The following is a 27397-nucleotide window of genomic DNA, read 5'->3' as shown; positions in this document are numbered from 1 at the left end:
AATGTCATTCCTTCCATGACTTTCCCTATACTTGCACAATCACATTCTGACAGCCGAATTCTGTGATACAGTTACAATGGCTGCTAGGAGCACCCAGGTCCTGTTCTCTCCTCCTTTCACAGCAACAGAATTTTTATCTGTGCACACGGGTACTCGTTAAAAACTGTATTTCTCAGCCTTCCTTGCAGCTAGATGTCACCATACAATAGATTTCCGCCACTGGATTGAAAACTAAGTAATATATACAACTTCTGGTTATGTTCTTCCTTTTAAAAATATTTTATTTGTTTATTTTCTTATGCTAAGGGAGGGAGACAGAGGGGGAGAGAAACACCGACGTGTGAGAGAAGAGGAAGGAGCTTTCCCCTCCTTTTCTCTCTCCTGATGATGGGGATGTGATCATAACGGGAAGAGTTGGAGCAGCCTTGTGGGATTTTGAGATGGTAGCTTTACACTGAAGATGACAGAACAGTAAGATCAAAAGAGCATAAATCCCCCGGTCCTCAAGCCACTGCCTAAATTGTTATATGAAAGAGAAACATACTTTTTTTAATCTTGTTTAAACCACTGGATGTGGATTGCTACATGAAACTAGTACAAACAAGACAGAATAATACAAATAATACAAATCTTCAACAAGACAAAGTTGTTTCCATCTTTGAGGAGCTCATAGTCCAGCATGGAAAGGAAGTCGCTATACTAACATTTAACAAGGGCCACGTGGTGTATGGAGTTACAGAGTAGCAACAAGCCTAGTCTGTGGCGGACATGATGTTTTAGCTGGGTTCTGAAGGAGGAATGGAGTTTTATCCACTCACTCTTGCTTGAAAAGTTTCTTTCTGGGCTTCAGAGACAATATTCTCCTGAGTTTCCTCTGACTCCTGTGACTGATCCTTAGTTCTTCCCCCTAGACCAACGGCCAAAGGTTGGCCTTTTTCAGAGCTCTCAGTATGTTCTCTCTCTGAGTGATCCCATTCATCCTCACAATTGCAGACAGCACCTCCATGCTGATGACTGCCAAGGCGAGCCCCCTCCTCTGAGCTTTGGACTCCTATTTAATTGCCTGCATCCCAGCTCCACCTGCCGAGTCTCCCAGGTATCTCAAACTTATTCTGCCCAAACGTGAGCTCTTCCCTTCTTCCCTCCACCGGCTCCTCCCACAGTCTTCTCCCTCTGAGCAAAGGTTATCAACAATCCACTCACTGCTGGAGCCAGAAACTTAAGTCATTCTTAACCCCTCATTCCCTTGGCCCCCACACCCAGTATGTGGCTAAGGATGCTGATACACTTCCCAAACTCTCTTTCAAATCCATCCACTTCTCTCCATCCCCATTGCCACCACTGATCCAAGCCACTGGACCTCACCTCTCTCCTCACTGCAGGTTACCTTCTAAATGGGTCTCCCCGCCACTCGCACACAGCAGCCATAGCAGTATTTTAAAGGTACACATCAGATTTCCTAAACATCCTTCAACGGATTGCATTGAATGCAAGTTAGAATTCCAAATGTTTTAACATGACGCACAGGAGTCTGTCTGACTGGGCGCCTACCTACTTCTCCAACATCATCTCTCAGCATTCCCCTTCGCTCACCACTCATTCTGCTCTAACCATCAGTGCCTCACTCTTTGCTGCATCAGGGCTGCTCTTTCCAGAGCTTTTTTCCCTGGCTATCTCCTACTTACATCTCAGGGCTCAGTTTACTGTCACTTCCTCAGAGGCCTTGCTTATCCTCTCGTTTAAATTACATTCCTTCATTTTTCTTGTGCATGTAGCGCCTAGTTTTCCATCCCGTGGAAGACTGCTAGTTGACTCCCCAAATCCATTCTTCCCCTTTTTTTGTAATAGTAGAATTTAGCTGGACATACAGCCTCTCAGCTGAAGCCTGTGATTCCTGCCTTTGCATCCAGATGTGGACATGTGACTGTTTCAGCCAAAGGGACACAAATGGGTCAAGTGTGCAAATGCTAGGGTTTCCCTTTCAGTGACTAGGCTTATAGTTTCCTCGTCCCAGGTGGTGAGACTGGAGGCACTCGCCGTGGGCCACACGTGCAATGTGTGTGTTGTTGTGTGGATGGTGGGGCCTCACTATCAGCCTTGGCCTGCCTGCTTGAGACTGTTAGAGCAGAAAAAAATTGTAATCCCATTTGTCTACTAGACCTTTGAATCTCGCTGTTACAATAAAGGGGACCATGGATGGGTCGGTCCCCTTCAAATAGAGGAGTAAGGTCTGCTGGCAGCACGTCTGGGGGCGCAACACAATGTGAATGCCACCCCCACAGTGGTGAGCAGCCCTGTGGGAATGCAAAGAAATTACACAGATTTAAAAAAATTATTATTGTATTGCTTTCAGAGAGAGAGAGAGGAAGGGAGGGAGAGAGGGAGAGAGAGAGAAACATCAGTTCGTTGTTCCACTTGCTGATGCATTCCTTGGTTGATTCTTGGGCAGTGCTCTGACCAGGACGGAACCCGCAACCTTGGTGTGTCAGAATAATGCTCTCATCGGCTGAACAACCTGGCCAGGGCCATGTGGTCAGGGGTTTTTTAAGATTATTTTGGCTGCAATAGGGAAAAGTGATTGGGTGAGAGAACACACTGAGGCAGAGAGGCCAGAGAAATGGTTGCCATAAGGCAGAGCAGAGAGAACCTCACGGATTAGCACAGCACAGGAACGGAGAACAAATTCCAGAGATATTTTGAAAGATGGACTCCAGAGGGCTTGGCATTTGGGTGTTGCAGGCAAGATCATTGCCTCTTAGAAATACTCACATCCAAATTCAAGGAACCTATATAGATGTTACCTTACATGGCAAAAAGACTTTAGTTTTAACTTAAGGCTCTTGAAGGAGGATATTTTGGACTATCATAGTGAGCCCAACGTAATCACAAGGGTCCTCATAAGAGGGTGGTAGGAAGGCCAGAGTCAGAAAGGGCAACGTGACCCCTGAAGCAGAGGTTGCAGTGATGTGCTATGAAGATGGAGGGAGGGGCCAGAGCTAGGTAACGCTAGCAGCCCCTAGAAACTGGAAAACTCAGCCAAAATGGATTCTCCGCTAACACCTGCAGATGACATGCAGCCCTGCAGACACCAAAATTTCAGTCCAGTGAAACCCATTTTGGACTTCAGCTTTCTAGATTTGTAAAATAATGAATCTGTGTTGTTTCAATCCACTCGCTTTGTGGTGACTTCATATTGCAGCAATAGAAAACTAATACACTGAGTATAGGGGTGAAGGTGAAGGGGGTGTCCAGTCCAAAAGGCCTTGTACAACTGGGATGACACTGGGCTGGCCAAAAAATCCATTACGTTTTTCCTGTACGATGATTCTAGTAGTGCTTAGTTGCCTTTTTTTAAAATTCTAAATCTTTTTTAAAAATTTATTTTATTATTGCTCAAGTACAGTTTTCTGTCTTTTACTCCCATCCCAGCACACCCACCCAGTGCTCCCCACCTTTCTCCCATTTCCCCACCTCGCCTTAGTTTTTGTCCATGTGTCCTTTATACTTGTTCCTGTGAATCCTTCCCCTTTTCCCCTGAAATTCCTCCCCTCTCCCCTCTGGTCCCTGTCAGCCTGTTCTGTATTTTAGTGTCTTTGGTTACATTTTGCTTGCTTGTTTGTTTTGTTGTTTAAGTTCCTGTTAAAGGTGAGATCATATGGTATTTGTCTTTCACCGCCTGGCTTATTTTACTCAGCATAATGCTTTCCAGTTCCATCCATGATGTTGCAAAGGGTAGGAGTTCCTTCTTTCTTTCTGCTGCATAGAATTCCATTGTGTAAATGTACCATAGTTTTTCAATCCATTCATTTACTGATGGTAGTACCTAGGTTGCTTCCAACTCTTGGCTATTGTAAATTGTGCTACTGTGAACATCGGGGTGCATAGGTTCTTTTGTATTGGTGTTTCAGGGTTCTCAGGATATACTCCTAATGGTGGAATTTCTGTCTTCAACTTCATTCAAAATAAGTTTGTTATATTGTATTTTAACAGCTGTCATGTCAGCATGCACTTAAAAAACTTATAAAATTGGTGAATCTTTGTGCAGCCATTTTAATATTGAAGATGGAAGAAAATACACAACATTTTTGGCATATTATACTTTATTATTTCAAGAAAGGTAAAAACTCAAGTAAAACACACACACAAAAGATTTGTGCAGTGTACGGAGAAGGGACTGTGACTGATGGAACGTGTCAAAAGTGGTTTGCGAAGTGGTCAAATAATTCTTTGCTGTGGGACGGTCTTATGCATTGGAGGAGGTTTAGCAGCATCCCTGGCCTTTACCCACTAGAAGCTAATAGTGGGAGATAGCTGACTTATTCAAAATATCCACATCTACAAAGTTATTGGTGAAAATAAAAAAATGTGTCTTTATGTTATAGAAAAAACTAAATGGACTTTTTGGCCAACCCAATAGTTCGGGAACCAGAAATAAGAGTGGGGGGGCGGAGCAGGAGATCATGAAGCGTTCATGTGGGGCTTCCTGAGGCTGGAGTGCCTGTGCAGCAACCTGCCGGCGCCTGGCCATGTGGATCTGCACGTAGGAGAGAAGCTGCCTTGGAGAAAGGGATGTGGGGCCATCCTCAAATAGTCTGTGACTGAAGCCAAGGCAGGGAGCGAGAGCAATCACAGAAAAAACACAGTTAGAGGAAAGGCCTAGGCCCCAGTTGGTTAGAGCATCTTCCCAATACACCAAGGTTGCAGGTTCCATTTCTGGTCAGGACACACAAGAAGTAACCAATGAATGCATAAATAAGTGGAACAACAAATTGATATTTCTCTCTCTCTGTCTCTCTGCCTTTTCTAAGATCAAAACTAAAGGAAGGAAGGAAGGAAGGAAGGGCCTAGAGCAGCGATTTTCACCTGGTGGGCTGTGGCACACTGGTATGCCACAAGAATTTTTAAAACATGCAATACCTGACTATTTAGTCAGGGACACTAACCACTTTCCCCTTAGGCTGTCAAATAAAAAAATGATAACAGACAGCAAAATAATAGCCATTCAGAGTGAATGAATCAAAATTATGCCATTTTTTGGCAAAAGGATAATATATTTTGGGTGTGCTGCAGAATTTTAGTAATAAGGTTCATGTGTGCTGTGAGATGAACAAGGTTGAAAATCGCTGGCCTACAGCCTTTCTGGTGGTGACAACTCCCTGTGACAACATGCCTCTTGCTAAGGGTCTCCTCATCCCACTCCAGAAAGGAAGAGAAAACACAAGAAGGGGCCCTGACTGGTGTGGCTCCTTCCTGGAGCGTTGGTTGGTTGGAGTCTTGTCCCATAACTGAAAGGTTGCAAGTTTGATTTCAAATCACAGAACATACCTAGGTTGCAGGTTCCATCCCTAGTCCGGGTACATCTGGGAGACAACCAATCGGTATTTCTCTCTTGCATTATTTCTCTCCAGTCCTTTCTCTCTAAAACCAATGAGAAAATGTTCTTGAGTGAGGATAAAAAAAAAAGAAGTGCCTGGTGCGGAGCCCCAATTCCTACTTCATGGAGAAATGCCCAGGATGCTGTAAAATCTCCATCTCTCGCCCCACACAAATAGTGTTTTGTATGTTGCTGCCCCACTGTCCTCTGTCAGCCTCCAGGAGGACAAGCTCAGCTCACGGAGGATGCTCCTTCAGAAGGAAGCAACACTAAAGGCAACCTGAGTCAAGATGAGTGGGGAACCCCCCCAATGAACACATTTTGGATTTGAAGAAGGAGGAGGGGGAGGGGCAGGAGAGAGGAGGAGGAGGAGGAGGAAGAGGAAGACCTAGAACAAAACTTGAGTGGGGTATCAGAGAGGAAGAGCAACCCAAGGCTTGTGGGTCATAGAAGCCAGAGGAAAAGAGTGTTTCCAGAGACAGAGGGGGAGCTGGGCACCAATAGTGTCCAATGAGGCTGACAGGTATAGAGAGAAAAGTGGAAGAGATCATTTGCATAAAAATAAAACCCCTACCTTTTCATATGTGAACATACATGTTTGTAATTATTTACATGAGCAAGCATGAATAGGATGGTTAAGAGCCAGAGCTCTGAAGCTAATGCTAGGTTTTTTGTTTGTTTTTTTAATATTTTATTTGTTTGTCTTTAGAGGAGAAGGGAAGGAGAGAGGAAGAGAAACATCAATGTATGGTTGCTTCTCATGCATCCCCTGCTGGGAACTGGCCCCTGCCGGGAACTGGCCTGCAACCCAGGCATGTGCCCTGACTGGGAATCGAACCGAGATCGTCTGGTTCACAGGCCCGCGCTCAATCCACTGAGCTACGCCAGCCAGGGTAAGCCTGCTAGGTTTAAATGCAAATTCCATCACTTATGAGGAAAATGACCTTTGTGAAGTTACTTCACGTTTACAGGCATCAGTTTCCTCATTTGTAAACTGGTATAACAGTACCTACATGTATGTAGTCATTGTAAGGATTAAATGAATCAACATATGGAAAGTGCTTTGAACAGTGGCTGGCACCGAGTAAATCCCTTATAAGTGTTAGTTCAATTGTTATTATTATTGCCTAGAGTAATGTGTTTGCTTTGTTATTTAAGAATAATCTATTCTAGCCTTGGGCGTGTTGCCCACCTGGTTAGAGTGTCATCTCAATATGCCAAGGTTGTGGGTTCGATTCTCGGTCAGGGTACATACAAGAATCAACCAATGAATGTGCAAGTAAGTGAAATAACAAATCAATGTTTCTTTCATCCTTCCTCTCTCTCTCTAAAAAACAAAGATAAAAACAATCAATTCTGCCAAAGGAGATAAGAAAAACAAACATTCTAAGGAGAAATGAAGCAAGGAGAAGCATGTAGTTTGTGAGATAAAGTAAGTAGTACATATATGAGCTGAACCTAAAGAGGAAGGTCGGAAAGTCCAAGTAGGCAACAAATATTCTTGATTCAGTAAATATTCATGAAGATTATCTGGCACTCAGTGTTCATCAGGAAGGCTTAAAATGACTACTCACCGGGGACACACCTACACATTTGTTCTCTGCTAAGAAATGCAGATGAAATCCACAGCTACTCATGAGGCTAAATGGTGGTCAGGCACACTTACTCCTATCTCTCAGTAGAGAAAGCAAGTGTTGGCTCTGGCACCAGGCACCCTCTGTTTGCCAAGTCCCCTTACTCAACCTCAACTCTGGACCTTGTAACCACACCATTAGCACAGGGAAGGCTGATAGAGTAGAGAGAGAAGAGGGGAGGGGGCAAGAGAAGGGGAGAAGGAAAGAGGGAGAAGGGGAAAGAGAAAGAGAGAGAAATACAGGTTCTATGCATAGATAATAAAATATGCCACCTGCTGTACCTTAGCTATTCTGTGTTGTTAATCTACCCTCTCCCTTCCCCCCAGCTTCTTATTCTGCATTTTGAATGGATTCAATAAGCCATGTGATTTCAACACCTTAATTTCAATTTGAGTCTTTCTGTCAGCGACCTTTGGGATAGCCTGCCACACTCACCAGTTACCTCACAGTGGGCAGGGAGATTCTGGAGAAGTAGCAAATCACTTTTTCTTTATGCAAGTTTGCATCTTCTCCTTAGTTATTACTGAAAATGAAAAAGACTGCCAGGAATAAATTCATGCCCTAACAAGGCCAATTAAAGTACTTTCTGTTATGATGGCCCTTGAGGCCATCCTGTCTCGTTCGAAACAGAATCACCAGCTTCACTCTGGAAGATTTGGCCTCACTTTTCAACAAGGAGTTTCCTTTGAGCAGCTAGAAGTCAAGAATGGTACATTTACACAATGGAATTCTATGCTGCAGAAAGGAAGAAGGAGCTCCTACCCTTTGCAACATCATGGATGGAACTGGAAAGCATTATGCTGAGCAAAATAAGCCAGGTGTTGAAGGACAAATACCATATGATCTCACCTTTAACAGGAATCTAAACAACAAAACAAACAAGCAAGCAAAATGTGACCAAAGACACTGAAATACAGAATGGGCTGACAGGGTCCAGAGGGGAGAGGGGAGAGAATCACAGGGGAAAAAGGGGAAGGACTCACATGAACAAGTATAAAGGACACATGGACAATAACTAAGGGTGGGGGGGTGGAGATGGGAGGGAGGTGGGGAGCACTGGGGGGGGCAGGGCTGGGAATACAAGAAAGAAAACTGTATTTGAACAAGAATTAAATTAAAAAAAGAAAGAATTGCCTTTGCCCCTTACCTGCCCCCACCCCTTCCACATGCAGGACAGACCTGACTCCTATTAGACCTAGCATCTGTTTACCTTCTTGCTTTTCTTCTTTTCTTTTTTAAAAAGTTGCTTCTTTAATGTCTGGACAGGTAATAAAAATGATAATTCTATTTATGACAGCTCCTAAATGGGTCTTTAGAAGCTGTTGTTTCAGATAATTCGGTGGGGAGCTGATGCACGGCCACCCCAGACCAAAATCTGTCATTCTCTCAGTCCAACAGCCACCTCCACCTCTTTCATTTGAAACTTTAGCACTCATGACCTTTATTTGTTTTGCTTTGATCAGTATTGCAAGTGCATTTATCACAAGACATATGTAGCTTCAGCTTCAGGGACCCTGCCTAAGCTCCAGGAGGTGGCCAGTGGCACTTTGTACTTGGGATTTTGTTTTACTCTTCCTAAAGACGGACCTCAAATCCTACAGCTTCGGGGCCTATAATAAAACACTCATCGAAATGAATGTTTTTAACCACATGATTTTGTGGTTAAAAAATCCCGGAGATAAAAGGAAGACTTCTTTCCTTTTTACTGTTTAGTAATTTTGGATAGGTCACATTAAATTTCAGTCTCCGTTTTCTCAGCTGTAAAATGGGAATACCACCTATAATTTTAGGATTATGGTAAACCTTAACTAGTGCTTCATATACGATACGTTCATAAATGTTTACTGCCATTATTAGTGTTGTTGTTATTGCCAGAATAAGACCACAAGCCCCCTGAGAACAGGATCTGGCATCCATGAAGCCCCTTAGAAACACACACAAATATCTGCTGAGGGAACGACACCTCTTACAAACACCTATTTATCTGCTCCTTCTGTCTAACCAGAAATACAACTTTACATTCTTAGTGCAACACACACGGTTAACTCCTCAGCAAGGCACCAGGCAGATACACCCAGAAGCACCTTCCAAATTGGAAAGGGTGCAGCCTCGGTGTATCGCCTTCCCGGTGAGTCCAGAAACCCTGTTGTTTGTCGCCCGTCCCCGCCCAGATCCTCTCTCCGGGGTCAACTGAGGACAGTATGTCAAGGCCGATTCTAGAGACACTGAGGTAACGCACAATAGCGTTAGCACTGTGCCTGGCCTTAAAGAGCGCTTAATAAACCTCTTCTACAATTATTACAATTCCCAGCCAGGAGGCCCTCAACTCCCCGCTCCTCCCCCCGGAGCGAGGCCTGCCTCGTTTTCCCGGCAGGCGGGTCTCCGCCGGGAGCACGGTGGGGTGGGGTGGGGAGAGCACCTCGCGGTCCGGTTTCCCCTCCGTGGAAGGCATCCCCAGCAGGGCTGGGTCCTGAGGTCCCCGGGGGCCGCTAGGGCGGGCGCGAGGCCGGGAGGAGCGGCCGCCGACGCACCCGCCGCAGGAGGCGGAGCGCTGCACCTGGCGGCGGGTCCTCGGAGCTCGGCCCTGAAACGGGTCCAGCCGGTAGCGAGCGGCGGAGGCCCGGCGGGAGGAGGAGAACAGCACGGAGCAAAGTCGCGCGGGTGCGTGCGACAGCTCGTCGCTCGCGATCGCCCCACCCGGCCCGCGTCCCTCGCCGCGCCCCGCCCGCCGCAGCCCCCAGGGAGCCAGAGATGGTGCGCGCCGCCCGCACCGCCGCCACCCGGGCGCCCCTAGTTGCCGCTCCGCGCCGGAGAGCCCCGCGCAGCTGAGCGCCACCGCCACTCGCAGCAGGTGAGTCCGGGCCCGGCGCGCGGGGAGGGAACGCGCTCGGCGCTGGCGGCCCGGCAGCCCCACCCCGGCCTCCCCCGCGGGGGACCAGCAGGGCTGCTGGACCGGGCCCCCTACTCAGTGCGGCGCGCACACCTGCTTTCGGGGGAGGGGGGTGTTAGACGCGGGGGGCCCCGAGGCAGGCGGTGTGCCTGCAAGTAGAAATGAAGCAAGGGTGTCTCCCCTTCCCGTCCCCCTGGCCCGCCGCGCCCTCCCTCCCTCCCCTCGGCTTCTGTGTCTGTTGTCATCTTTGCTGGGTGCTGGGGGAGATACAGGCGGCACCCCCTGCGCCCTGGGCGCGGGCGGCACTTCCGCAAACGTAACTGGAGTCGGGAAAACAAAGGCGCTGCTCGCGGGAGCCCTCGCGGGGCTCCCAAAGCTGCAGGGGAGGGGGCTGGGTGGGTGGGGACTGAGGGTTGGGCCCCAGTGACCTGGCCCTTCTTGGTCCAGGCCCGCTCGCGCCCTTGCGGTAAACATCCCCGGGAGAAAGGAGGAGGCAAGACTCACCAGACAGCCCCAGTGACAAGGACGTGGACACTTGTGTGTCAAGAGGAGGAAATTGACAGCGTCTGCTTCCTCAGGTGAATAAATACAAAAAAACACCTCTTCCCATCTGATACCATCCTAGAAGAAATCCCCCACCTCATGCTTCTTCAACTTGGTGTAACATGTCCTTAGAGACCTTCTGGGATAGTAATGGGGGTTACCAGTCTTTCTGGGTCCCATTTATTCCCTAAACATCCCCTTGTGAATTTAAGTAGGAGGCGAGACAATCCAAATGCAACTTTCTGCCTCGTCTATCCTATCCCCACCTGGACAAACAGGTGGGTTAACTACCCTAAGGCTGGTACACGGTGCATTTTGACCCTCCCACACACATTGCCAACTGCAAACATTTCCTTTCGTCCAAAAATATATAATGAACACCTTACTCAGCTACTGGAACAGATAAAACCGTGCTGATTAGTTGGAGGAAAGAACGTAAAATTAAAGAGTTGAGGTTGTTATCCCAGCTGCTAAGTAATTGTCTATGGGTCTGTCACATGTGCCCGAGCCTCAGTTTTGACCCTGTAAAAGGAGATGGTTGGATAGCATAGTGACCAAAATTTCCCCAAACTGTTCTAGAAGTTTAGGATTTTTTTTGAAATCTAAAACCTCAATCTACTCTAAATCTTAAGTATGGATGAATAAAAACAGTGGGTGGACAGACAGTTGACCAGCCACATGTGATGAAAACAGATGTGTATTTGGTAGATCCATGGTGTCTGCAGAGCATCCCTTTCCCAAGACATGGCCGCTGGCAGGCTAACGGGGTGTATGCATCATTGATGGCCTTGTTAGGTAAAAGGAGAGGAGAGGAAGCCTCGTCATTGGGAAGGTCGGCTTTTGACACCTCAAGCTGCTGGTCGTCCTCAGAAATGGAAGGTATTTTCAGTTATTTAGTGGTAGTCAGATGGTGTACCACAAATTGTGAGTAAAATTTAGGATTGCGTAGCCAGCGGAAGGCTGGGACATAGCTAATGAGCCCAGTGCAAGACACTCTGGGGGAGTAGAAGGAGAGAGGATCATATTTCAGTAATTCATTAAAGCCACTAAGCATGTTTACAGTAATTAATTTTAAGGCACTTTATGTATCTATACAAATAAGGTAAATATAAAAACATGAAGGCCAACTAAAACAAGGGTAAACAAAATAGAAAGGTTTGTAGGTATAGGGTAGTGAATCCTCATCTATCACATATTGTTTTTGGATTATTAACAGTAAAACACTTTGGGGGCACTTACTATGTTCAAGACACCATCTTAAACACTTACCTTCTAAATATCTATGAGTCTTTCCCCCAGTCTGTTGATGTTGAAAAGGAAGCCTATAAGGTAGGAGTGGTTAAGGAACTTAAACACACCATCAGTAAGAGGTGGGCTCCGAAGCCCAGGAAATGTCCACACGGTGTCCCTCCCTATTTAGGACTCATTAAGCCTCACCACCTACACAGGTGCCACCCTCTGCTTCTTATCTTGGAAAATTAATCTCATTTCAACATACTTACATATTAATGCATATATGTGTTTACCCATTTGTTATCACCATTTTTTAGGTTGAAAGTGAGTGTAAAAACTAATATAACCAAAGATATATTTAGTTTTAGGCTGACATGATTTGTCGTTTTGCTTGTTTCCATATTCAGTGAATCTTGGTTTAGCAATCTCATTGTAGGGGAAAGAAGAAATACAATAATGTCAATGTGCCTGTTAGCTGCTTTGGTATATTGTCTTGAGAAAAATCAAGATACAGTAAGTGAAAAAAGGAAATTGCCAAAGAGATGTGTAGTTGCCTTAAACCTGCATAAGGCCATATGGATACCCATTGTCCCCCGACTGTTGACTGTGGCTACCTGAAGGAAGTGGGATGAGACGAAGAGAAGAGGGTGCTTTTACTTTTGACCTTATAAAGTGATGTTAGGGCTTTAAAAAAATTGCAACAAGCACGTATTATTTTATTATGCAAACTAAAAAGAAACAAAAAAATAGAGTTACTTCATGTAAATCCAAAATAAGAAAAAAAAAGGAATGTGCCTAAATTCTGTAATGTCGGGGAAGTGAAATAAGACTTGGGAGATCAAAGAGCAAGGCGGTTCTAGGGATTGGAGGTGTTGGAACACAGGGTGAAGAGCCTTAGACAACTGCCTGTCTCCCTTTTCTAACAGTATCTGTAGCTCGACCTGCACCACCCCCATTTTTCCTCCTCAGTAAGAATACTTTGGTGCACACACGAATTTATCTGCTAGTCCGGGCAGTAAGAATTTCTTCTGGTCTTGCTAGTTGATGGGGGCTGTCTGCGGATGCATGATTGTTCTTCAGGTAGGAGGAGGAGAGGTCAGTTTACCTGCTGTGTCATTTCATGAAATCATGGCATTTGTATGACTTCCAGGGTAGTTATCTTTAATATTTAGTAATTAGTAACATAATTTCAGGAGCAGCAAGTTATCAATTTTATTTGATGTGCATATGTAGTTATGATATATAGTCCCACTGTTCTGCTCAGTTTTATGTAATATTAACAAAAGTCATTGCTTAGAATCCTGAAAAATTAATACATTTCCCTGCTCAGACATGGAAATCCAGAGGCAAATATATTCATACCTTTTAGAAGCAAGAAAATACTCTTCTTGATGTTTTGTACATGAAGGGAATCTGAATAAGATTAGTTTATTTTACATTTTTTTAAATCTTCACCCAAGGATATGTTTGATATTTTTTTCTTTAGAGAGAGAGGAAGGGAGAGAGAAACATCGAAATGAGAGAGGAACTTCAGTCAGTTGCCTCCGTACATGCCCAAACTGGGGATTGAACCCACAACCTAGGTATGTGCCCTGACCTGGAATCAAACCCACAGCCTTCTGGTGTGTGGGACAGTGCTCCAAACAAGTGACAGCCAGCTGGCCAGGCCAGGTTATTTTATTTTAAATACGATAGACAATCCTGAGGAAATGGGAACTGTAAAGTCATTTTGCAGGAGGGCTATTCTGACAATTTTAGGTGTCATCCAACATTTTGTTTAAGGCACCGATTATGTTTAGTTAGGGCAGAAGGAAATCTCAGCCTTTTGATTTAAGAAGCTCTGTTGCTCAATAGCTTCTCTTTAAACCTTGAAATCAAGGGCAAAATCCTTCCCTATTACGAAGCCAGTTTAAGTAAAACTTTTTTCTTCAAAGCCAAACAAATGTGGCATTTCCCAGGGCACAGCATTTTGGATTCCTGGAAAAGGCAAACATACATGTGATGTGAATTATGTGTGTGACAATGAAAACGCCCTAATGTCTCCATTAACAACATTCCATTTGGGTGTAATTCCTCAGTGGTTAATTAACATTAGCTGTCTGTGACCATTTACCGTATTTTACTAGCATTTGGGAGGGTGAGAAGGGCCTGTGTCGGCCTGGTTTGTTGTCCCACATCCTGAATGACACGTTACTACTACTTAGCCCTGCTTTTGGATTTCAGTGACATTTGCTTTGTAGCTGTTTTTTTTTTTTTTTTTTTTTTGCTTTCCATGTTTAGAAGATAGTTATTCACTGCTTTGTAATGTGGCGTTGTCTAAATTGAGTTGGTTGGCCAGGCAGCTTTTGGAAACCAGCAGAGTCATTTGCTAAGACAAGGATTTATTGGTGTGGAGCCCAAAACAGAAAACCAAGCCAAAACAAGTAAGAAAGCAAATGTAAGACACCTAAACGCTGAGCTTATGTTAATATATGTCTGCTATGGGTATTAGAACATTGGTTGTTAGTTTGTGGCTCCACATAGCACACAAGCACACATGTACTCCACTTTGGCACCCACAAAAACTACCTCCGTTGTATATTAAGTATCCTCCACCTGCAAATGTGGCTGAGCTATAGACATGCAGGTGATTGTGTTGAAGGGATGCTAAGATTTGGAAATGTGAATGAGAGCTCCTCTGTGTTACCTGGTGACCAGGTGTGCTTTAGCATTTTAGGATGTGTGGGGTGGAATGAAAAATAAGGGGGCAGTCTAGGCCCTTAGAAAAGCCATATTCCAGAGGTATGAAATGGGGTTGAGTCAAGGATGGCCGGACACCTTTTGTAACATTTGTTCTGGTGTGCACTTGAGAAGCAGAGACATTCAGGGATATTCTGCAAGTAGGAAACAGGAAAGTCCGACTTGGAATGACTGCGGAAACGGTTTGATCTGAGAACAAGAGTGGGACTAAGAGGTGAGAGGGAGACAGACATCCTGAGTCAGCAGTGGCCAGTGGGAGCTTTGGTGTGGCTTTACAGAGCATAAAAGGAGAACTAGGAAGAGGAACTGATGTTGTCTCAACAAGCCTGATTTGTGGGTTAACTGTGCCAAGGGAAAGTGAGTGAGGAGGCTGGGTTGGTGGTTAACTCCCCATTTGGTTATCTGGAGAGACCTCCATTGCACAGCCAGGTGCGACGTAGAGCACAGACGCAGCCAGGAGAGCCCAGGACTCCCGGAGGAACTCTGAGCCCCGGACAGAGGAGGAGTAGGTCCTTTGGAGCTTTGTGAATGAAGCCACTGCTCATAGCTGCTCTGGGAACTTTTCGGGACTACGTTAAAGTGAAATACCCTTGGGCCCCAAATAAGCAAGGCCTCTCTCAACAGAGCAAAGGCAGAAGCCCACATATTAAACATATAAAGCACGACCACACAAAGGGGCATGCACACTGTCTCTGACTTTTTGAGACGTGCACTGTTCTTATCCAGCATAGGCAAGCTTGGCAGCTATCACGGAGTGCCTTCTTAATTCTGTTTCAGAATAATACCTGTGGAGCTGGTCTCCTGTGTACAAATGGAACCCAAACTCACCTTTATGGGGGAGTTTGAATAAAAGACTCTATTGTTAAACTTTCAAAATGGCAAAGATGACACACATTTTAATTTTCTTTCCTATATGACGAGATTCCCTGTATTTTGAAGGTATAATCTTGTTAAAGAATGCCTCAAAGCCCTCGTAACAGGTTCCTTCAGTTGCAGGATAAGCAGACTTCAATTAAGCAACTCCTCCAGACCTTTCAGGAACTTGGGGATCAAGGGTGTCCCCATTGTCACTAAAATGCCTTGTATTCACAACAGTGCTTTGCAGCAAATTGATGTTTCTCTGTTACATTGATGTCTGTCTATCTATCTCTCTGCTTCCCTCCCCCTTCCCATTCCTCTCTCTCTAAAAGCAGTGAAAAAAGATCCTCCGATGAGGATAAAAAAGATGAAAGCAATGCTTTTTAAAATACAGGCACACCTCAGGGATATTACTGGTTCAGTTCTAGACCACTGCAGTGAAGTGAGTATCACAATAAAGCAAGTCTCTCTTTGTTTTTTTGCTGGTGGAGGGTCTTGCCTTCAATTTATAAAGCAAACAGACGAAGAAAAAAACAAAAACAGAGGGATGCCCGCTGTATGTATTTTCAAAGTGATAAAATGTTCATTGAAAAAAAATCCAGTGAAGTATAAGAAAAAATTAAAGTAACTCCTCTAATTTTACTTCTCAGAGATAACCCCTAGTAACATTTTGGTATTATTTTCTCCAAGTCTTTTTCTAAAATGTATTTAGTATGAAGTATATAGACTTACAAATGTAAACTCTTGTAATACATAGGAGTTTGTGTCCTGCTTTCCTTTCACTTAATGTGATGCAAAGAGCATGAAAATCCCCCCCCCATATTGTTAATTCTTTTAAATTAAGTTCTTTTAAGTTCTATTAATTAAGTCCTGTTCTTCTACACCATGGATATAAGGTTCTGTTTTTCTCTCATATGGATATAACATAATTTAACTGTTCCTATTACTCACTGCTTACTTTGTTTCATTTAAAACTACTGAAATAAACATTGTTACACTTAAATCTTTGTCTTCTGAAAAGTTTATACTTCTCAGTTAATCAAAGTGCCTGTCAATCTTCATCCTAACAGCATTGAATATTTTCATTTTCAAAAGTATTGGTATGGCATTTATATTAAGTATTTTTTATATTTTATTTATTTATTTTTAGAGAGGATAAGGAGAAAGAGTGGGAGAAAAACATCAATGTGTGGTTGCCTCTTATGCCTCGTCCCCCACTGGGGACCCGGCCTACAACCCAGGCATGTGCCCTGGCTGGGAATCGAACCAGCGACCCCTTGCTTCACAGGCCAGTGCTCAATCCACTAAACTACACCAGCCAGGGCTATATTAAATCTTTTGTCTTTCATGAGCTATGTAATGGATATTTTTTCTTAAAGAAATTGATAGCACTTGGTAACTCTCAACTTCTTAGAGTTCTAACAGCATGTGAAATAAAACTATTTTAGATTATGTATACTGGAATGTGCTTAGAATATAAATTATTGTTTTAAACTACAGTGTATTTAGGGGATATAAGTAAAAATAATTGATGGTAACTACAGATCTATAGAAAAACATATCTTAAACCTTGAGGTCTATATTTTGTTGTAAACTAAACTCTTAAAAGATGTGTCTGAGAAAGAAGCATCTTTAAATTTTTGTTTTAAATGGCTTTACATGTGTCTATGGGTATGAAACAGAGATTCCATATCTAGGGTTAAAAATAAACCAAAAAACATTTCAAAGACTTTATTTAGTTATTTTTAGAGATGGGGAAGAACAGGAGAGAGAGAGAGGGAGAGAAACATCAATCAGTTGCCTCTCCTATACATCCCAACTGGGGACTGGGCTGGCAACCCAGGCATGTGCCCGGACCAGGAATCCACCTGGCCATCTTTCTCTTTGCGGGATGATGCCCAGCCTACTGGGCTACATGGGTCAGGGCCCCCAAAACAGCTGAGTAGAACTGGAATGTCTTTCTTTTTTTTTTTTTTTACTGAAATACATTCTATATAAATTGCTTCCAAAACATAAGAAGCAATAATTTCTTAAGGAAAATCTTTCTGTAAAACCTTTGGCCCTTGCTGGGGCTGACCAGGTTTCATCCGTCCCTCTTTCTCTTCTCTTCTCACCCTGTACCTCTTCTGTTCTGAAAACACAATTTCAATGTTGATCCATGTCCCAGGCTCCCTCAGGAAAATAGCTGCACTTGTAGGGTCCCCCATCAGAGAAAATGCATAAAGATGGAAAGCGGGTAAGAACTGCATTAACATTTATTAGAGAAGTAAATGTATGGTGGTAGCATCAGTATATGAAAGTGAGTAGAATACATATGTGTTATGTATATAGTTTTCAAATACTTGTGCAGGTTGCAACCATTGCCTGGGAGGAAGCAGGTGGCTGGCGATGCCACGCCCACTGCCCTGGCCCTTGGCTGGAGGGAAGTGAGTGGGGAAGCTCTGGGTAGGCCTGTCTTGGGAGATGTGTTACTGGCACCCCAGATTGAAAAGTAGAAAGGATGTCCTTTTAAAAGGAAATGAACCTTTAGGTTCTCTTAGTACTCTTGGTTCAGTAATCTAGGTACTACCACTATTTATTAAAAAAATGTTCTCTCAATGAGGATATGGTTTCTAAGCTTCAGCAACTGAAGTACAGTCAATACTGAAAACTCAGCCTGTTTTATCAGTTTCGTTATCCTGAACAATTTCTTTGCCCTGTCTGGCTATTATTGCTCATTGTGTAGAGAGAGATGACTACAGATTGGTTCTGTGTTTTCAAAGCTTCTAACCTCTTTAAATGCCTACATTGTTTCCCTTCTTGACAAATAAATGTAGAGTATCACTAGTAGCATATTATATTAATTTCTCTTCATATTTAGAACATCTAGTGGATATTTTTGTTGGAGAAACAAGATATAATTATTTAAAAAACATTTTTTTAAATGGGGGACTACTTCTTTTTTTTTAAAATATTTTATTTATTTATCTTTAGAGGGGAAGGGAAGGAGGGAAATGTCAATGTATGGTTGCCTCTCGTGAGTCCCCTGCTGGGGACTAGCCTGCAACCCAGGCATGTGCCCTGACTGGGAATCGAACCACGATCGTGTGGTTCGCAGGCCCACGCTCAATCCACTGAGCTATAAAAAACATTTTTTCATGCTGTAATAGGAACTGTTGTTCCTCACACTGAGCTTGTTTTAAGACAGGAAATTGATTTGAGAGGGAGAAGGAAATGAGGTTCTGGGGCCTGCTTCAGGTTTATATCATATGCTACTGGCACAATATTTAATCAGAAGCACAAAACTAATAAATAGGAATCTACGTCCATCATGGTTGATAAGGTCTAAGGACCTAAATTGCAACATTTTTTATTGATACCTAATTTCACAAAGTGAAAGCAAAAATCTCTTGGCTTTTATTACTGAAGCCATGTTTAGGGTTAAAGGTTCTTCTTCCCTTTAAGAGATTAAATAATTTGTACCTTTTACCCTCGTAGCAGGTTAAATGGAAATATGTTAGAGAGGATTTCAGCTCCTTTTATTCACTTTTATTGTATTCCAAATAAAATGTTCCTAAAGGGGATTGTATTTCAAGCGAATAGTTATTTCTTGTCTGGAGATTACTATCGCGCAGCCCATAACCCATCAGTGTGATTCTAGGGAGCCGGTGTGCCCCGCCCCTTATGAGGCTGTGGGCATGGAAACGGGCATGGATATAAATTCACGACCACTGATGGGCAAAATTCTAGCCTAGTTCACGGTGGTGCCAGAGAATTCTAGAACACTAATTGGGAAGAATGCTTTAGAATACTTACAAAATAAGGCCCAGGATTTTAATGAAATAGTCAAAACCACAACCACAACCAATAACATGTTCATATGTTAGCAAATTTCTTAGAAAAATGCTTCTATACATTATTTCTTTTTAGCTCATGGAACCCCTCTGTGAGTTAGGTGACTCGGGTTTGTGTTTTTATCCCCATTTTACAAAAAAAGAGGCTAAAAGAGGCACTGACTTGTCAAAGCCAAGAGAGCAAGTGCACCTTCTCTTTATACTTCTTAAAGTTAATCTCTGGCCACATTAAACTTCAGTTAAACCTTATATGTATATTGTCATCAAGTGCTTGCCAGAAATAACAAATATTTATTGAGAGCTTACAAGAGTACAGAGCAGCATCTTAAGTACTAGGTTCCTCCCTGAAGGAGTTTATAATCCACTTGAGCAGAAAGGAAATATGTATACAAAGAGCAGTAAAATCACCCGTAAATCCTGTAACAGTACTCTCCAGAAGTAGAGGGCAGGGTGAGGAAAATACTGCAAGTTTATTCTATTACTAGGTGTTATAAAGATTGCTTAGAGATAATCAGTAAATTACTGTGTAAAGTTTTATTGCAGGATATTAGTATTTACAGCTGGTGTTAAAATAAGAGGTCAAATACTAGGAAATCCTTGGTAGGGGATGCAGTAGTAGCAAAACCCTGCCAATCTATTTTCCACACTGATGTTACAATGATCTTTGTAAAATACAAACGTGATCATTTTACTTTCCTGTTTAATTCTCTTCAGTGGCTCCCCATTAGGCTCAAAATAAATAATACCTGTGAGTTCTTATATCTGTCAGGCACTGCACTAAGTAAGAGGTCAACAGGCGTTATGCTTTTTCATCCTCACAGCTACCCTACTGGGAAAGTATCACGGTCCTCATTTTGTAGGTGAAGACTTGGAGGAGCGAATAGTTTTTCCGAGGCCTGGTCACAGAGCTGGTCAGTGAAGGACCTAGGATCCCAGTCTCTGCCAGCCTCTCCTCCCCTATCAGTAACCCCCAGTGATGTGTAGAAGGCCCTTCTCGGTCAGGCCCTCCCCTGTTCCTCCTCCTGGGGCTGACTCTTACTCACCCGTTAAGACTCCTTTAAGGCCCCATCCCAGAGACTCCTGTGTCGCCTGAGCGGCTCCATTTTAACACTTAGCATAGTATGTATGTTGTGGTTGTGTTGACCTCTGTCTCTCTCTCCCCAGCCACTAGACTTGATAGCAGGGACTGCATCTTCACCATTGGAATTATTGATCACCAAGGATGCATCCCACCCAATGGTTGATGCTAAATTTATATTTGTTGGAGTAAAAAGCAATGAATGTCTTTATCTTCAATATAACTCTCTAACATAGTATTTTATCTTCCCTTCTATCATCCCTCAGCTTGATATATGGGGCTTGCTGTAATATGTTGCTGTCTGCTAACCTCAAATGCCCTTTGGCCCCACTATTAACCTTTGAAGGATCTCTTCCTGTCTGTTCTTTCCCCTATCTGGGAATACGTTTCCCATCATCTTTGAGACAAATCTTACACATCTTTCAAAGTTCAAGTTAAGTCCCTCATACTTTTGATAACTCTTCTCTGAAGTTTAGGTTTTCCACTCTGAACTCCAGAAGCACCCCATTACTGTGCTTCAGTAATGTTTTTTTTTATTAATTATGCAGTGCTCCGTGGCTTCTCTTCCGTTACTCTTCTGACCTGTCATTTCAAGCTTGTGTTTTGGACTCATCTTGTGACTAGAGAGCAAGTCCCTGGGGCTCAGGACCAAGACTGAGTTTCTGGCCTCCCTGTTCAGTCGCTGCTCAAGTGCATGGAGAGGCAGTATCTGCCAGGAGCATAATATAGTCAGGTTTCAGGGTCTTTTTTCTTCGAAAGATGTCTCCCTTTCCATACTCATGTACTTGTCTGAACTCCATACATATTTGAACAGTTTTAATTTATACTTAATAAAGCTATCAATTTTAACAAGAGTGACACCTCTCGTTGCTAACTCAGAAATACCTGCTATTTGAATGAGGAAGTGTAGGTACTGGTAAAACGTTTATCCGGGTTGTGGAAGTCTGTGTTACAGTTTTATAGTAATGGTGTTGATTACTACCATTAGAGAGTACTAGGTGAGAAAACCTTTCAGCTTTTCTAAAAAACAAAAGTCCTCCCTATCCAATTAGGATTAACTGCAAACCTACAATAGAGATTTCCCAGAGAACTTCATAAGTGTAATTCTGTGTATAATTTGAAATATAATTTCTCTTCCTTAAAAATTTCTTTTAAAAAATCTTTAAAACTCAAGTGTAAAACAAAGTATTAGCTTTTGGGTTCATGTTGGTGGAGTACTTAATAAACAGAACTTCCCTTTGATTTGTAAACAGATTAAATACTTCATCCAGCATATAAATATTTTACTGCTTTTTATATTTGTTCTGTCAATGCTTGTAGAAAATTAAATGTAATCTAAGTCAGCCATTGCATGTCCTACTTTAGTACATATTTTCATTTTATTAAAATACAAAGGTTTTTGGGGGGTTCTTTTTGCCCTGATCCTATGATTACACAGATGCCTAGAATCACCTTTCATTTTGTTTCTGTGTTTATAATATGATTATTTTTGGTTCCTTTTCATGAAAATCTAAATATGCCCTGAAAATATTAAGTCTAAACATTAATGTCCTGAATTGAAACTGAAAGATTTGTTCGTATTTTTAGATTTGGAATTCATATTAAAGTAACTGAACGACATTCATATAACAAGTACTGAATGTCATATTACAGGAAATTTTCTTTAACTATTTTGTATTTGTTGATACTTCAAGAACTACTTAACATCTGGACTCACATAACAAGAGAAACCCTGCATAACCTTATGGTAATCAAAAATCATTTTAGCCGTGGCTGGTGTGGCTCAGTTGACTGGAGTGTCATCCGGGAACAGAAGGGTTGCCAGTTTGATTCCTGGTCAGGGCAAATACCCGGGTTGTGGGTTCAATCCTTAGTCCAGGTACGTACGATCCAGTCCATGTGGCTGCAATGCCCAGTCTGGTGCGTGTGGGAGGCAACCAATCAATGCTCCTCTCTCCACTGTCTGCCTCTTCCTCTTTCTCTAAAAGCAAAGGAACAATGTCCTTGGGTGAGGATAAAATATAATAAATAAGTAAGTAAGTAAATACATAAATAAATAATTTCAATGAGACAGAGAGGAAATAATGGTTTGGAGGAAAGTTACCCATCAGGGTTCAAATCAACATTAATAATATATTTTTGTAGCTTTGAATTAGCATTTGGACATGGATTCTTCATCATCACTAGACAATTCAGGGACCTATGCCCTTTTAAGAAGACTTTATTGCCTTCTCTGACCTACTTGATAAAGTCTCTGTTGATTTATGGAGGATAATTAATCACAGGCCACCTGATTAGAATTCATGCAGTCAGAATTCATTCTGTACAATTCTGGAAGCCATTTTTAGTCTGTGAAAGAAGAAGGGTCCTACTAGTGCCTTTTAATTGTTATCTTTTACAAAGACAAAGCTTAAATAATTGCATATTTCTTTTTTAGTTTGGATTTTTTAAAATATCAGCATGCGTGTAAAAAGATATTTTAAAATGAAAAAAAAAACCCACTCTGTGCCTTTCCTCCTCCTTTCCCCTCCTGGAGGCAACTGCTTTCTCTGCCATGTAGGTAATTATTTTAATATTCACCTGTGTGTTTTTAAGTAAGATGCTTGTATTCTTAAGTCTTGATTTTTAAATGTAGACATTATCTGTTGCCTTCCCATTATGAAAGGCATGAAATTAACTCTTTTTCCTGCCCCAACTCTATGCCCATTCAACCATCTCATTTCTCTTTCTTTCCAATGTGATTGTATGATAATTTTGGTTAGTTCGGTACTCATTATTTACATCAGTGACTATGTAATCATAGTTGAGACATGTAGTAGACTGTGATTATTTTTCTTTTCCTGTGCAACTTTTTGTTTTCTTGTAGTGCTTTGTTTAGTTAACTTTCTCAGTATTTATCACTAATTCATCTCTAAACTCTTCACCAATTGTCTAAATTTCTTCTTCGGACGTTCAGATCGGTGGGTGTTCTGCCAGCGTCATTTTGCTGACAGTCTCGGGGAGCCTTCAGACCTGCCCCAGCCAGGCTAGTTGCGCCTTGTGTCTGCTGAGCAGCCGGCATCCTGGGACCCCCAGCCACCACTGTGCCTGTATTCCCTTGGCCTTGCTCCCACGTTAGATCTTTTATTTCCTATATCCCATGTCTTACTCTTTCAGTTTATTCTTGTATTTGGTGGAGCACAACCTGAGAAAGGCAATAGGAAAGGTAAATTTTTCTGAGAAATTGCGTATGTAAAATGGCTTTATTCCACCATAAACTTGAATGATTATTTAGTTGGGTATAGCTTGCAGTGTTATTGCTGAGAAATCTGAAGCCATTCTGGTTCCTGATCCTTAATGTGTGAGGTCATCTGTTTGTCTCAGTGTTCTGAAGTTTGGGTCATTTTTGTCCATTGTGTTGGGGACTTGGTGGATCATTTCAGGCTGATAGTTCATCTCTTTCAGTTCTGCAAAATTTTCTTGAATTAAAAAAAAATTTCTTTCTTTTAATTTTCTCTTCTTAGAGTTCCTGTATTTTAGATAATTAACTTTCTGGGTGATCTTATAGTTGTTTTATCTTTTCTCTCATACGTTCATCTGTTCTTTTTTCTTCTTCATATTCAAAGTTCTTAATACCATTTTTTGTTGAAGAATAATATAGTTCAGTGACTTTTTACAAAGTAAACACATCGTATAATAAAACTCTTTACTGTGTTGATTGTTCCAATTAATGAACATATGTCTCTCCACTTGTTTGGACCTTTGATTTCTTTTGTCAGTGTGTTGCAGTTTTCAGCGTGCAGTCCTGTACATTTTGTTAATTTATAACAAATTCTTTTAGCAGTTGTAAGTGGTATTACATTTTAAATTTTTGTGTCCACATGGTCATATAGAAACACAGTTGATTCTTTTGTATGTTTATCTTGTATCCTGTGAACTTGTTGAACTCACTTACTGACTCTAGATTTTGGAGATTTCTTGGGATTTCCTACGTAGACAGTCATTTCCAATAAGGATGGTTCATATCTTCTTTTGGATCTGCATGACTTTTGTTTCTTTTTCTTTCCTCATAGCACTGACTAGAACCTCCAGTTCTACATTGCAGAAAAGTGTTGAGAACAGGTAGTCTTGCCTTCTTCCTCATACAGAGAAAGAGCATTCAGTGCATAGTCTTTTACTATTAAGTGTAAAGTTATTTGCAGATTTTTGTAGGTGATTTTCATCAAGGTGATGTTCCCCTCTCCTCCTGTTTGTCTGATACTTTTGATGAATGAGTGTTTAATTTTGTCAAATTCTGTTTAGCCATCGGTTGACCTTATTTTTTTTCTCTTCAGCATTTTAATATGGTGGATTACATTCACTTTCAAATATTGCAAATTGGAATACATCCAACTTGGTCATAGTGTACAATTCTTTTTACATTTTACTAAATATTCTTTCTAATATTTTGCTAGGGATTTTTGAATCTACATTTATAAGGGGTATTGTTCTGTAGTTTTCTGGTTTCTGGGCTGTCTCTTTTTCTGAATATAGGATTCTGAGGGTTGACCAGTTTTGCCCCTTCCTTCTGGTGTCCATGGTTTCATTTTTAAAAAATGTATTTTATTGATTATGCTATTAGAATTGTCCCAATTTTTTCCCCTTCGTCTCCCTCCACCCAGCACTTCTCATTCCCTCCGGCAATCCCCCCTCCCCTCTGCTTAGTTCATGTCCGTGGGCCATGCATGTAAGTTCTTTGCCTTCTCCATTTCCTGTGCTGTTTTTAACATCCCCCTCGATATTCTGTAACTAGTTTGTACTTCTTAATCCCTACACCTTTTCCTTCATTCTCCCCTTTCTCCCTCCCAACTGGTAACCATCTGAATGATCTTCATATCTATGATTCTGTTTCTTTTCTGCTGGTTTGCTTAGTGTGTTGTTTATATTCTATCATTGATAATTGTGAAATTATTACTTTTTAGTGTTCATACTTTTGATCTTTTTTTCTTAAATAAGTGCTTTTGACATTTCATATAATAATGGCTTGATGGTGATGAACTCCCTTAGCTTTACATTGTCTGGGAAGCACTTTATCTGCCCTTTGATTCTAAATGATAGGTTTGCTGGATAAAGTAATCTAGGTTGTAGGTCTTTGCTTTTCATCACTTTGAATACTTCTTGCCAGTCCCTTCTAGCCTGCAAAGTTTCTTTTGAGAAATCAGCTGATGATCTTATGGGAGCTCCTTTGTAGGTAACTTTCTGCTTTTCTCTTGCTGCTTTTAAGATTCTCTCCTTATCTTTAACCTTTGTCATTTTAATTATGTGTCTTGGTGTGGGCCTCTTTGCATCCAGCTTGTTGGGATTATCTGTGCTTCCTGAAGTCGTATGTCTATTTCCTTCACCAAATTAGGGAAGTTTCCTTTCATTATTTTTTCAAATATATTTTCAATTTCTTGCTCTTTTTCTTCTCTGTATGGCAAATCTTTGATCTGAATCTTGGTGTGTTTGAAGTTGTCCCAGAGGCTCCTTACCCTATTCTCAGTTTTTTGGATTCTTTTTTCTTTTTGTTATTCTGATTGAAAGTTTTTTCTTCGTTATGTTCCAAATCATTGATTTAATTCTCAGCTTCATCCACTTCACTGTTGATTCTCTGTGCATTTTTCCTTATTTCACTTAGTGTAAACTTCATTTCTAATAGGTTCATTTTTATGCTGTTAAAGTACCCACTGAGTTCCTTGAGCATCCTAATAACCAGTGTTTTGAACTCTGCATCTGATAGATTACTTATCCCCATTTCATTTAGTCCTTTTTCTGGGGTTTTGTTCTGTTCTTTCATTTGGGCCATATTTCTTTGTCTCCTTATTTTGGCAGCCTCCCTGTGTTTGTTTCTATGTATTAGGTAGAGCTGCTGCTTTGATGCCCTGTCTTAGTCGTGTGGCGTAATGTAGAAAAGCCACTATTAATTGCTTACAGGGTGGGCCTGTAAGTTGGTTGGGGCAGAAGCTTAAGTAATTGCCAGGGCAGGGCAACTGTGTAAACCAGGTTGATGGAATCTCAGATATGGTGCCACTGCTCTGGGGCACTGTGCCTGGGAGGGCTCAGAAGAACAGTGGCTGCTGCCTGGCCTCTAGAGTCTTATCCCGGAGGAAGCTGTCTTCAGCACTTGCCCTGATGCCAGATACTTCAGTTCCTCCCCTTATGCCACTGGAGCCCTTCAAGCTCCTGCCCTGGTGCTAGACCCCCAAGGGAGTGAGTCTGAGTAAATCCTAAACCCATTGCAGGCCCTTTAAGAGGAGATGCTTGAGAAGCCTGCAGTTTTTTCCACCACCCAAATCCTAGTAGTTTTTACGTCCAGAAATTGTGAGGATTTATCTTCCTGGCACTGGAATCCTGGGTTGGTTGATCTTGTGTCGGGCTGGGATCCCTTGCTTCTGAGATACCCCTCCCAACTTTTATCCACCACACATGGGTGTGGGGCCAGCTCGTTCTGTGTCTCTGCCCCTCCTACCAGTCTGAATGAATGTAACTTCTCTAATTCCTTGGTTGTTGGACTTCCATGCAGCTCAGTTATCTGACTGTTGTGAGTGATATTTGTTTTGTAGTTTGGTTGTAATTTTTGGTGTGGTTGTGTGAGGAAGCAAGCCGTGTTTACCTACGTCTCCATGTTGACTGAAGTCCATGGCGTCCATGGTTTCTGATAAGCAGTTGTGATTACTGGAATTGTTTTACCCCTATTGGTATGGTGAGTTTGAAATTCCTGTTTCAGTGCTTTCAGGATTTCTTCATGGTCTTTGATTTTCATTTTTTTAAACCTCCATCCATAAAAACGCATCTGGAGAAATGTGTATAACATGAGTGCCTGTAGACTACTTCCTTACCAGGATGTCCTTGTCGTGGCTGTAGCGACCAGGTCCTGCTGCAGACGTGAAATTGGCTCCCTGTTTCTCATTGCATTGTGGTTGTAGTTACGAGCTTTCTGTATTTTTGTAGAAATGGAATGGTTTTAGCTGCCTTTATTTCCTAAAAATTCTAGACTTCATAGTTCAGTGGATATGTTTAAAGAGTAAAACCAAGAAACTATAAATACTATTTATTTTCAGGTTTCTACATTGGGTTTAGACATAATCACTATCATTTGGACATTTTCTGTAGGAATCAGTGAAAAGACTGAGAATGAACCTGCGCTATAAACCTGCCATTGGATGATATACTCAGGCAATGGCCACAAAGAATATTTGCTATTTTGAAAGCTTTCTT

The 27397-nt window shown here is 42.1% G+C and overlaps 2 protein-coding genes across 4 annotated transcripts in view; one reads left to right on the top strand and one right to left on the bottom strand.

The window, feature by feature from the left end:
* Nucleotides 1–5325: 5325 nt before the first annotated feature.
* LOC118985871 (uncharacterized) lies at nt 5326–26829 on the bottom strand. Its single transcript, XM_037044697.1, has 3 exons — nt 26793–26829; nt 9428–9969; nt 5326–5418 (listed from the first exon to the last, which is right to left on the bottom strand). The coding sequence occupies exons 1-3, from the start codon at nt 26827–26829 to the stop codon at nt 5395–5397; spliced, it is 603 nt and encodes a 200-aa protein (XP_036900592.1). The 3' UTR covers nt 5326–5394.
* MFSD6 (major facilitator superfamily domain containing 6) overlaps nt 9617–27397 on the top strand; it is a 66984-nt gene continuing 49203 nt past the window's right edge. The window contains exons 1-2 of one of the 3 annotated variants that reach the window (XM_037043754.1): nt 9617–9859; nt 10346–10476. The gene's annotated coding sequence lies outside the window, so the exon portion shown is untranslated. The remainder of the gene's footprint in view (nt 9860–10345; nt 10477–27397) is intronic. The other 2 variants (XM_037043752.1, XM_037043753.1) reach the window with 2 other exon arrangements.

The sequence above is a fragment of the Sturnira hondurensis genome, unplaced genomic scaffold (assembly GCF_014824575.4).
Source record: "Sturnira hondurensis isolate 20B ecotype Veracruz unplaced genomic scaffold, ASM1482457v3 Scaffold0004136, whole genome shotgun sequence".
Classification (NCBI taxonomy): Eukaryota; Metazoa; Chordata; class Mammalia; order Chiroptera; family Phyllostomidae; genus Sturnira; species Sturnira hondurensis.
The sequence above is the reverse complement of the archived record's forward strand: the minus strand, read 5'-3'. Positions and strand labels throughout refer to the sequence as shown.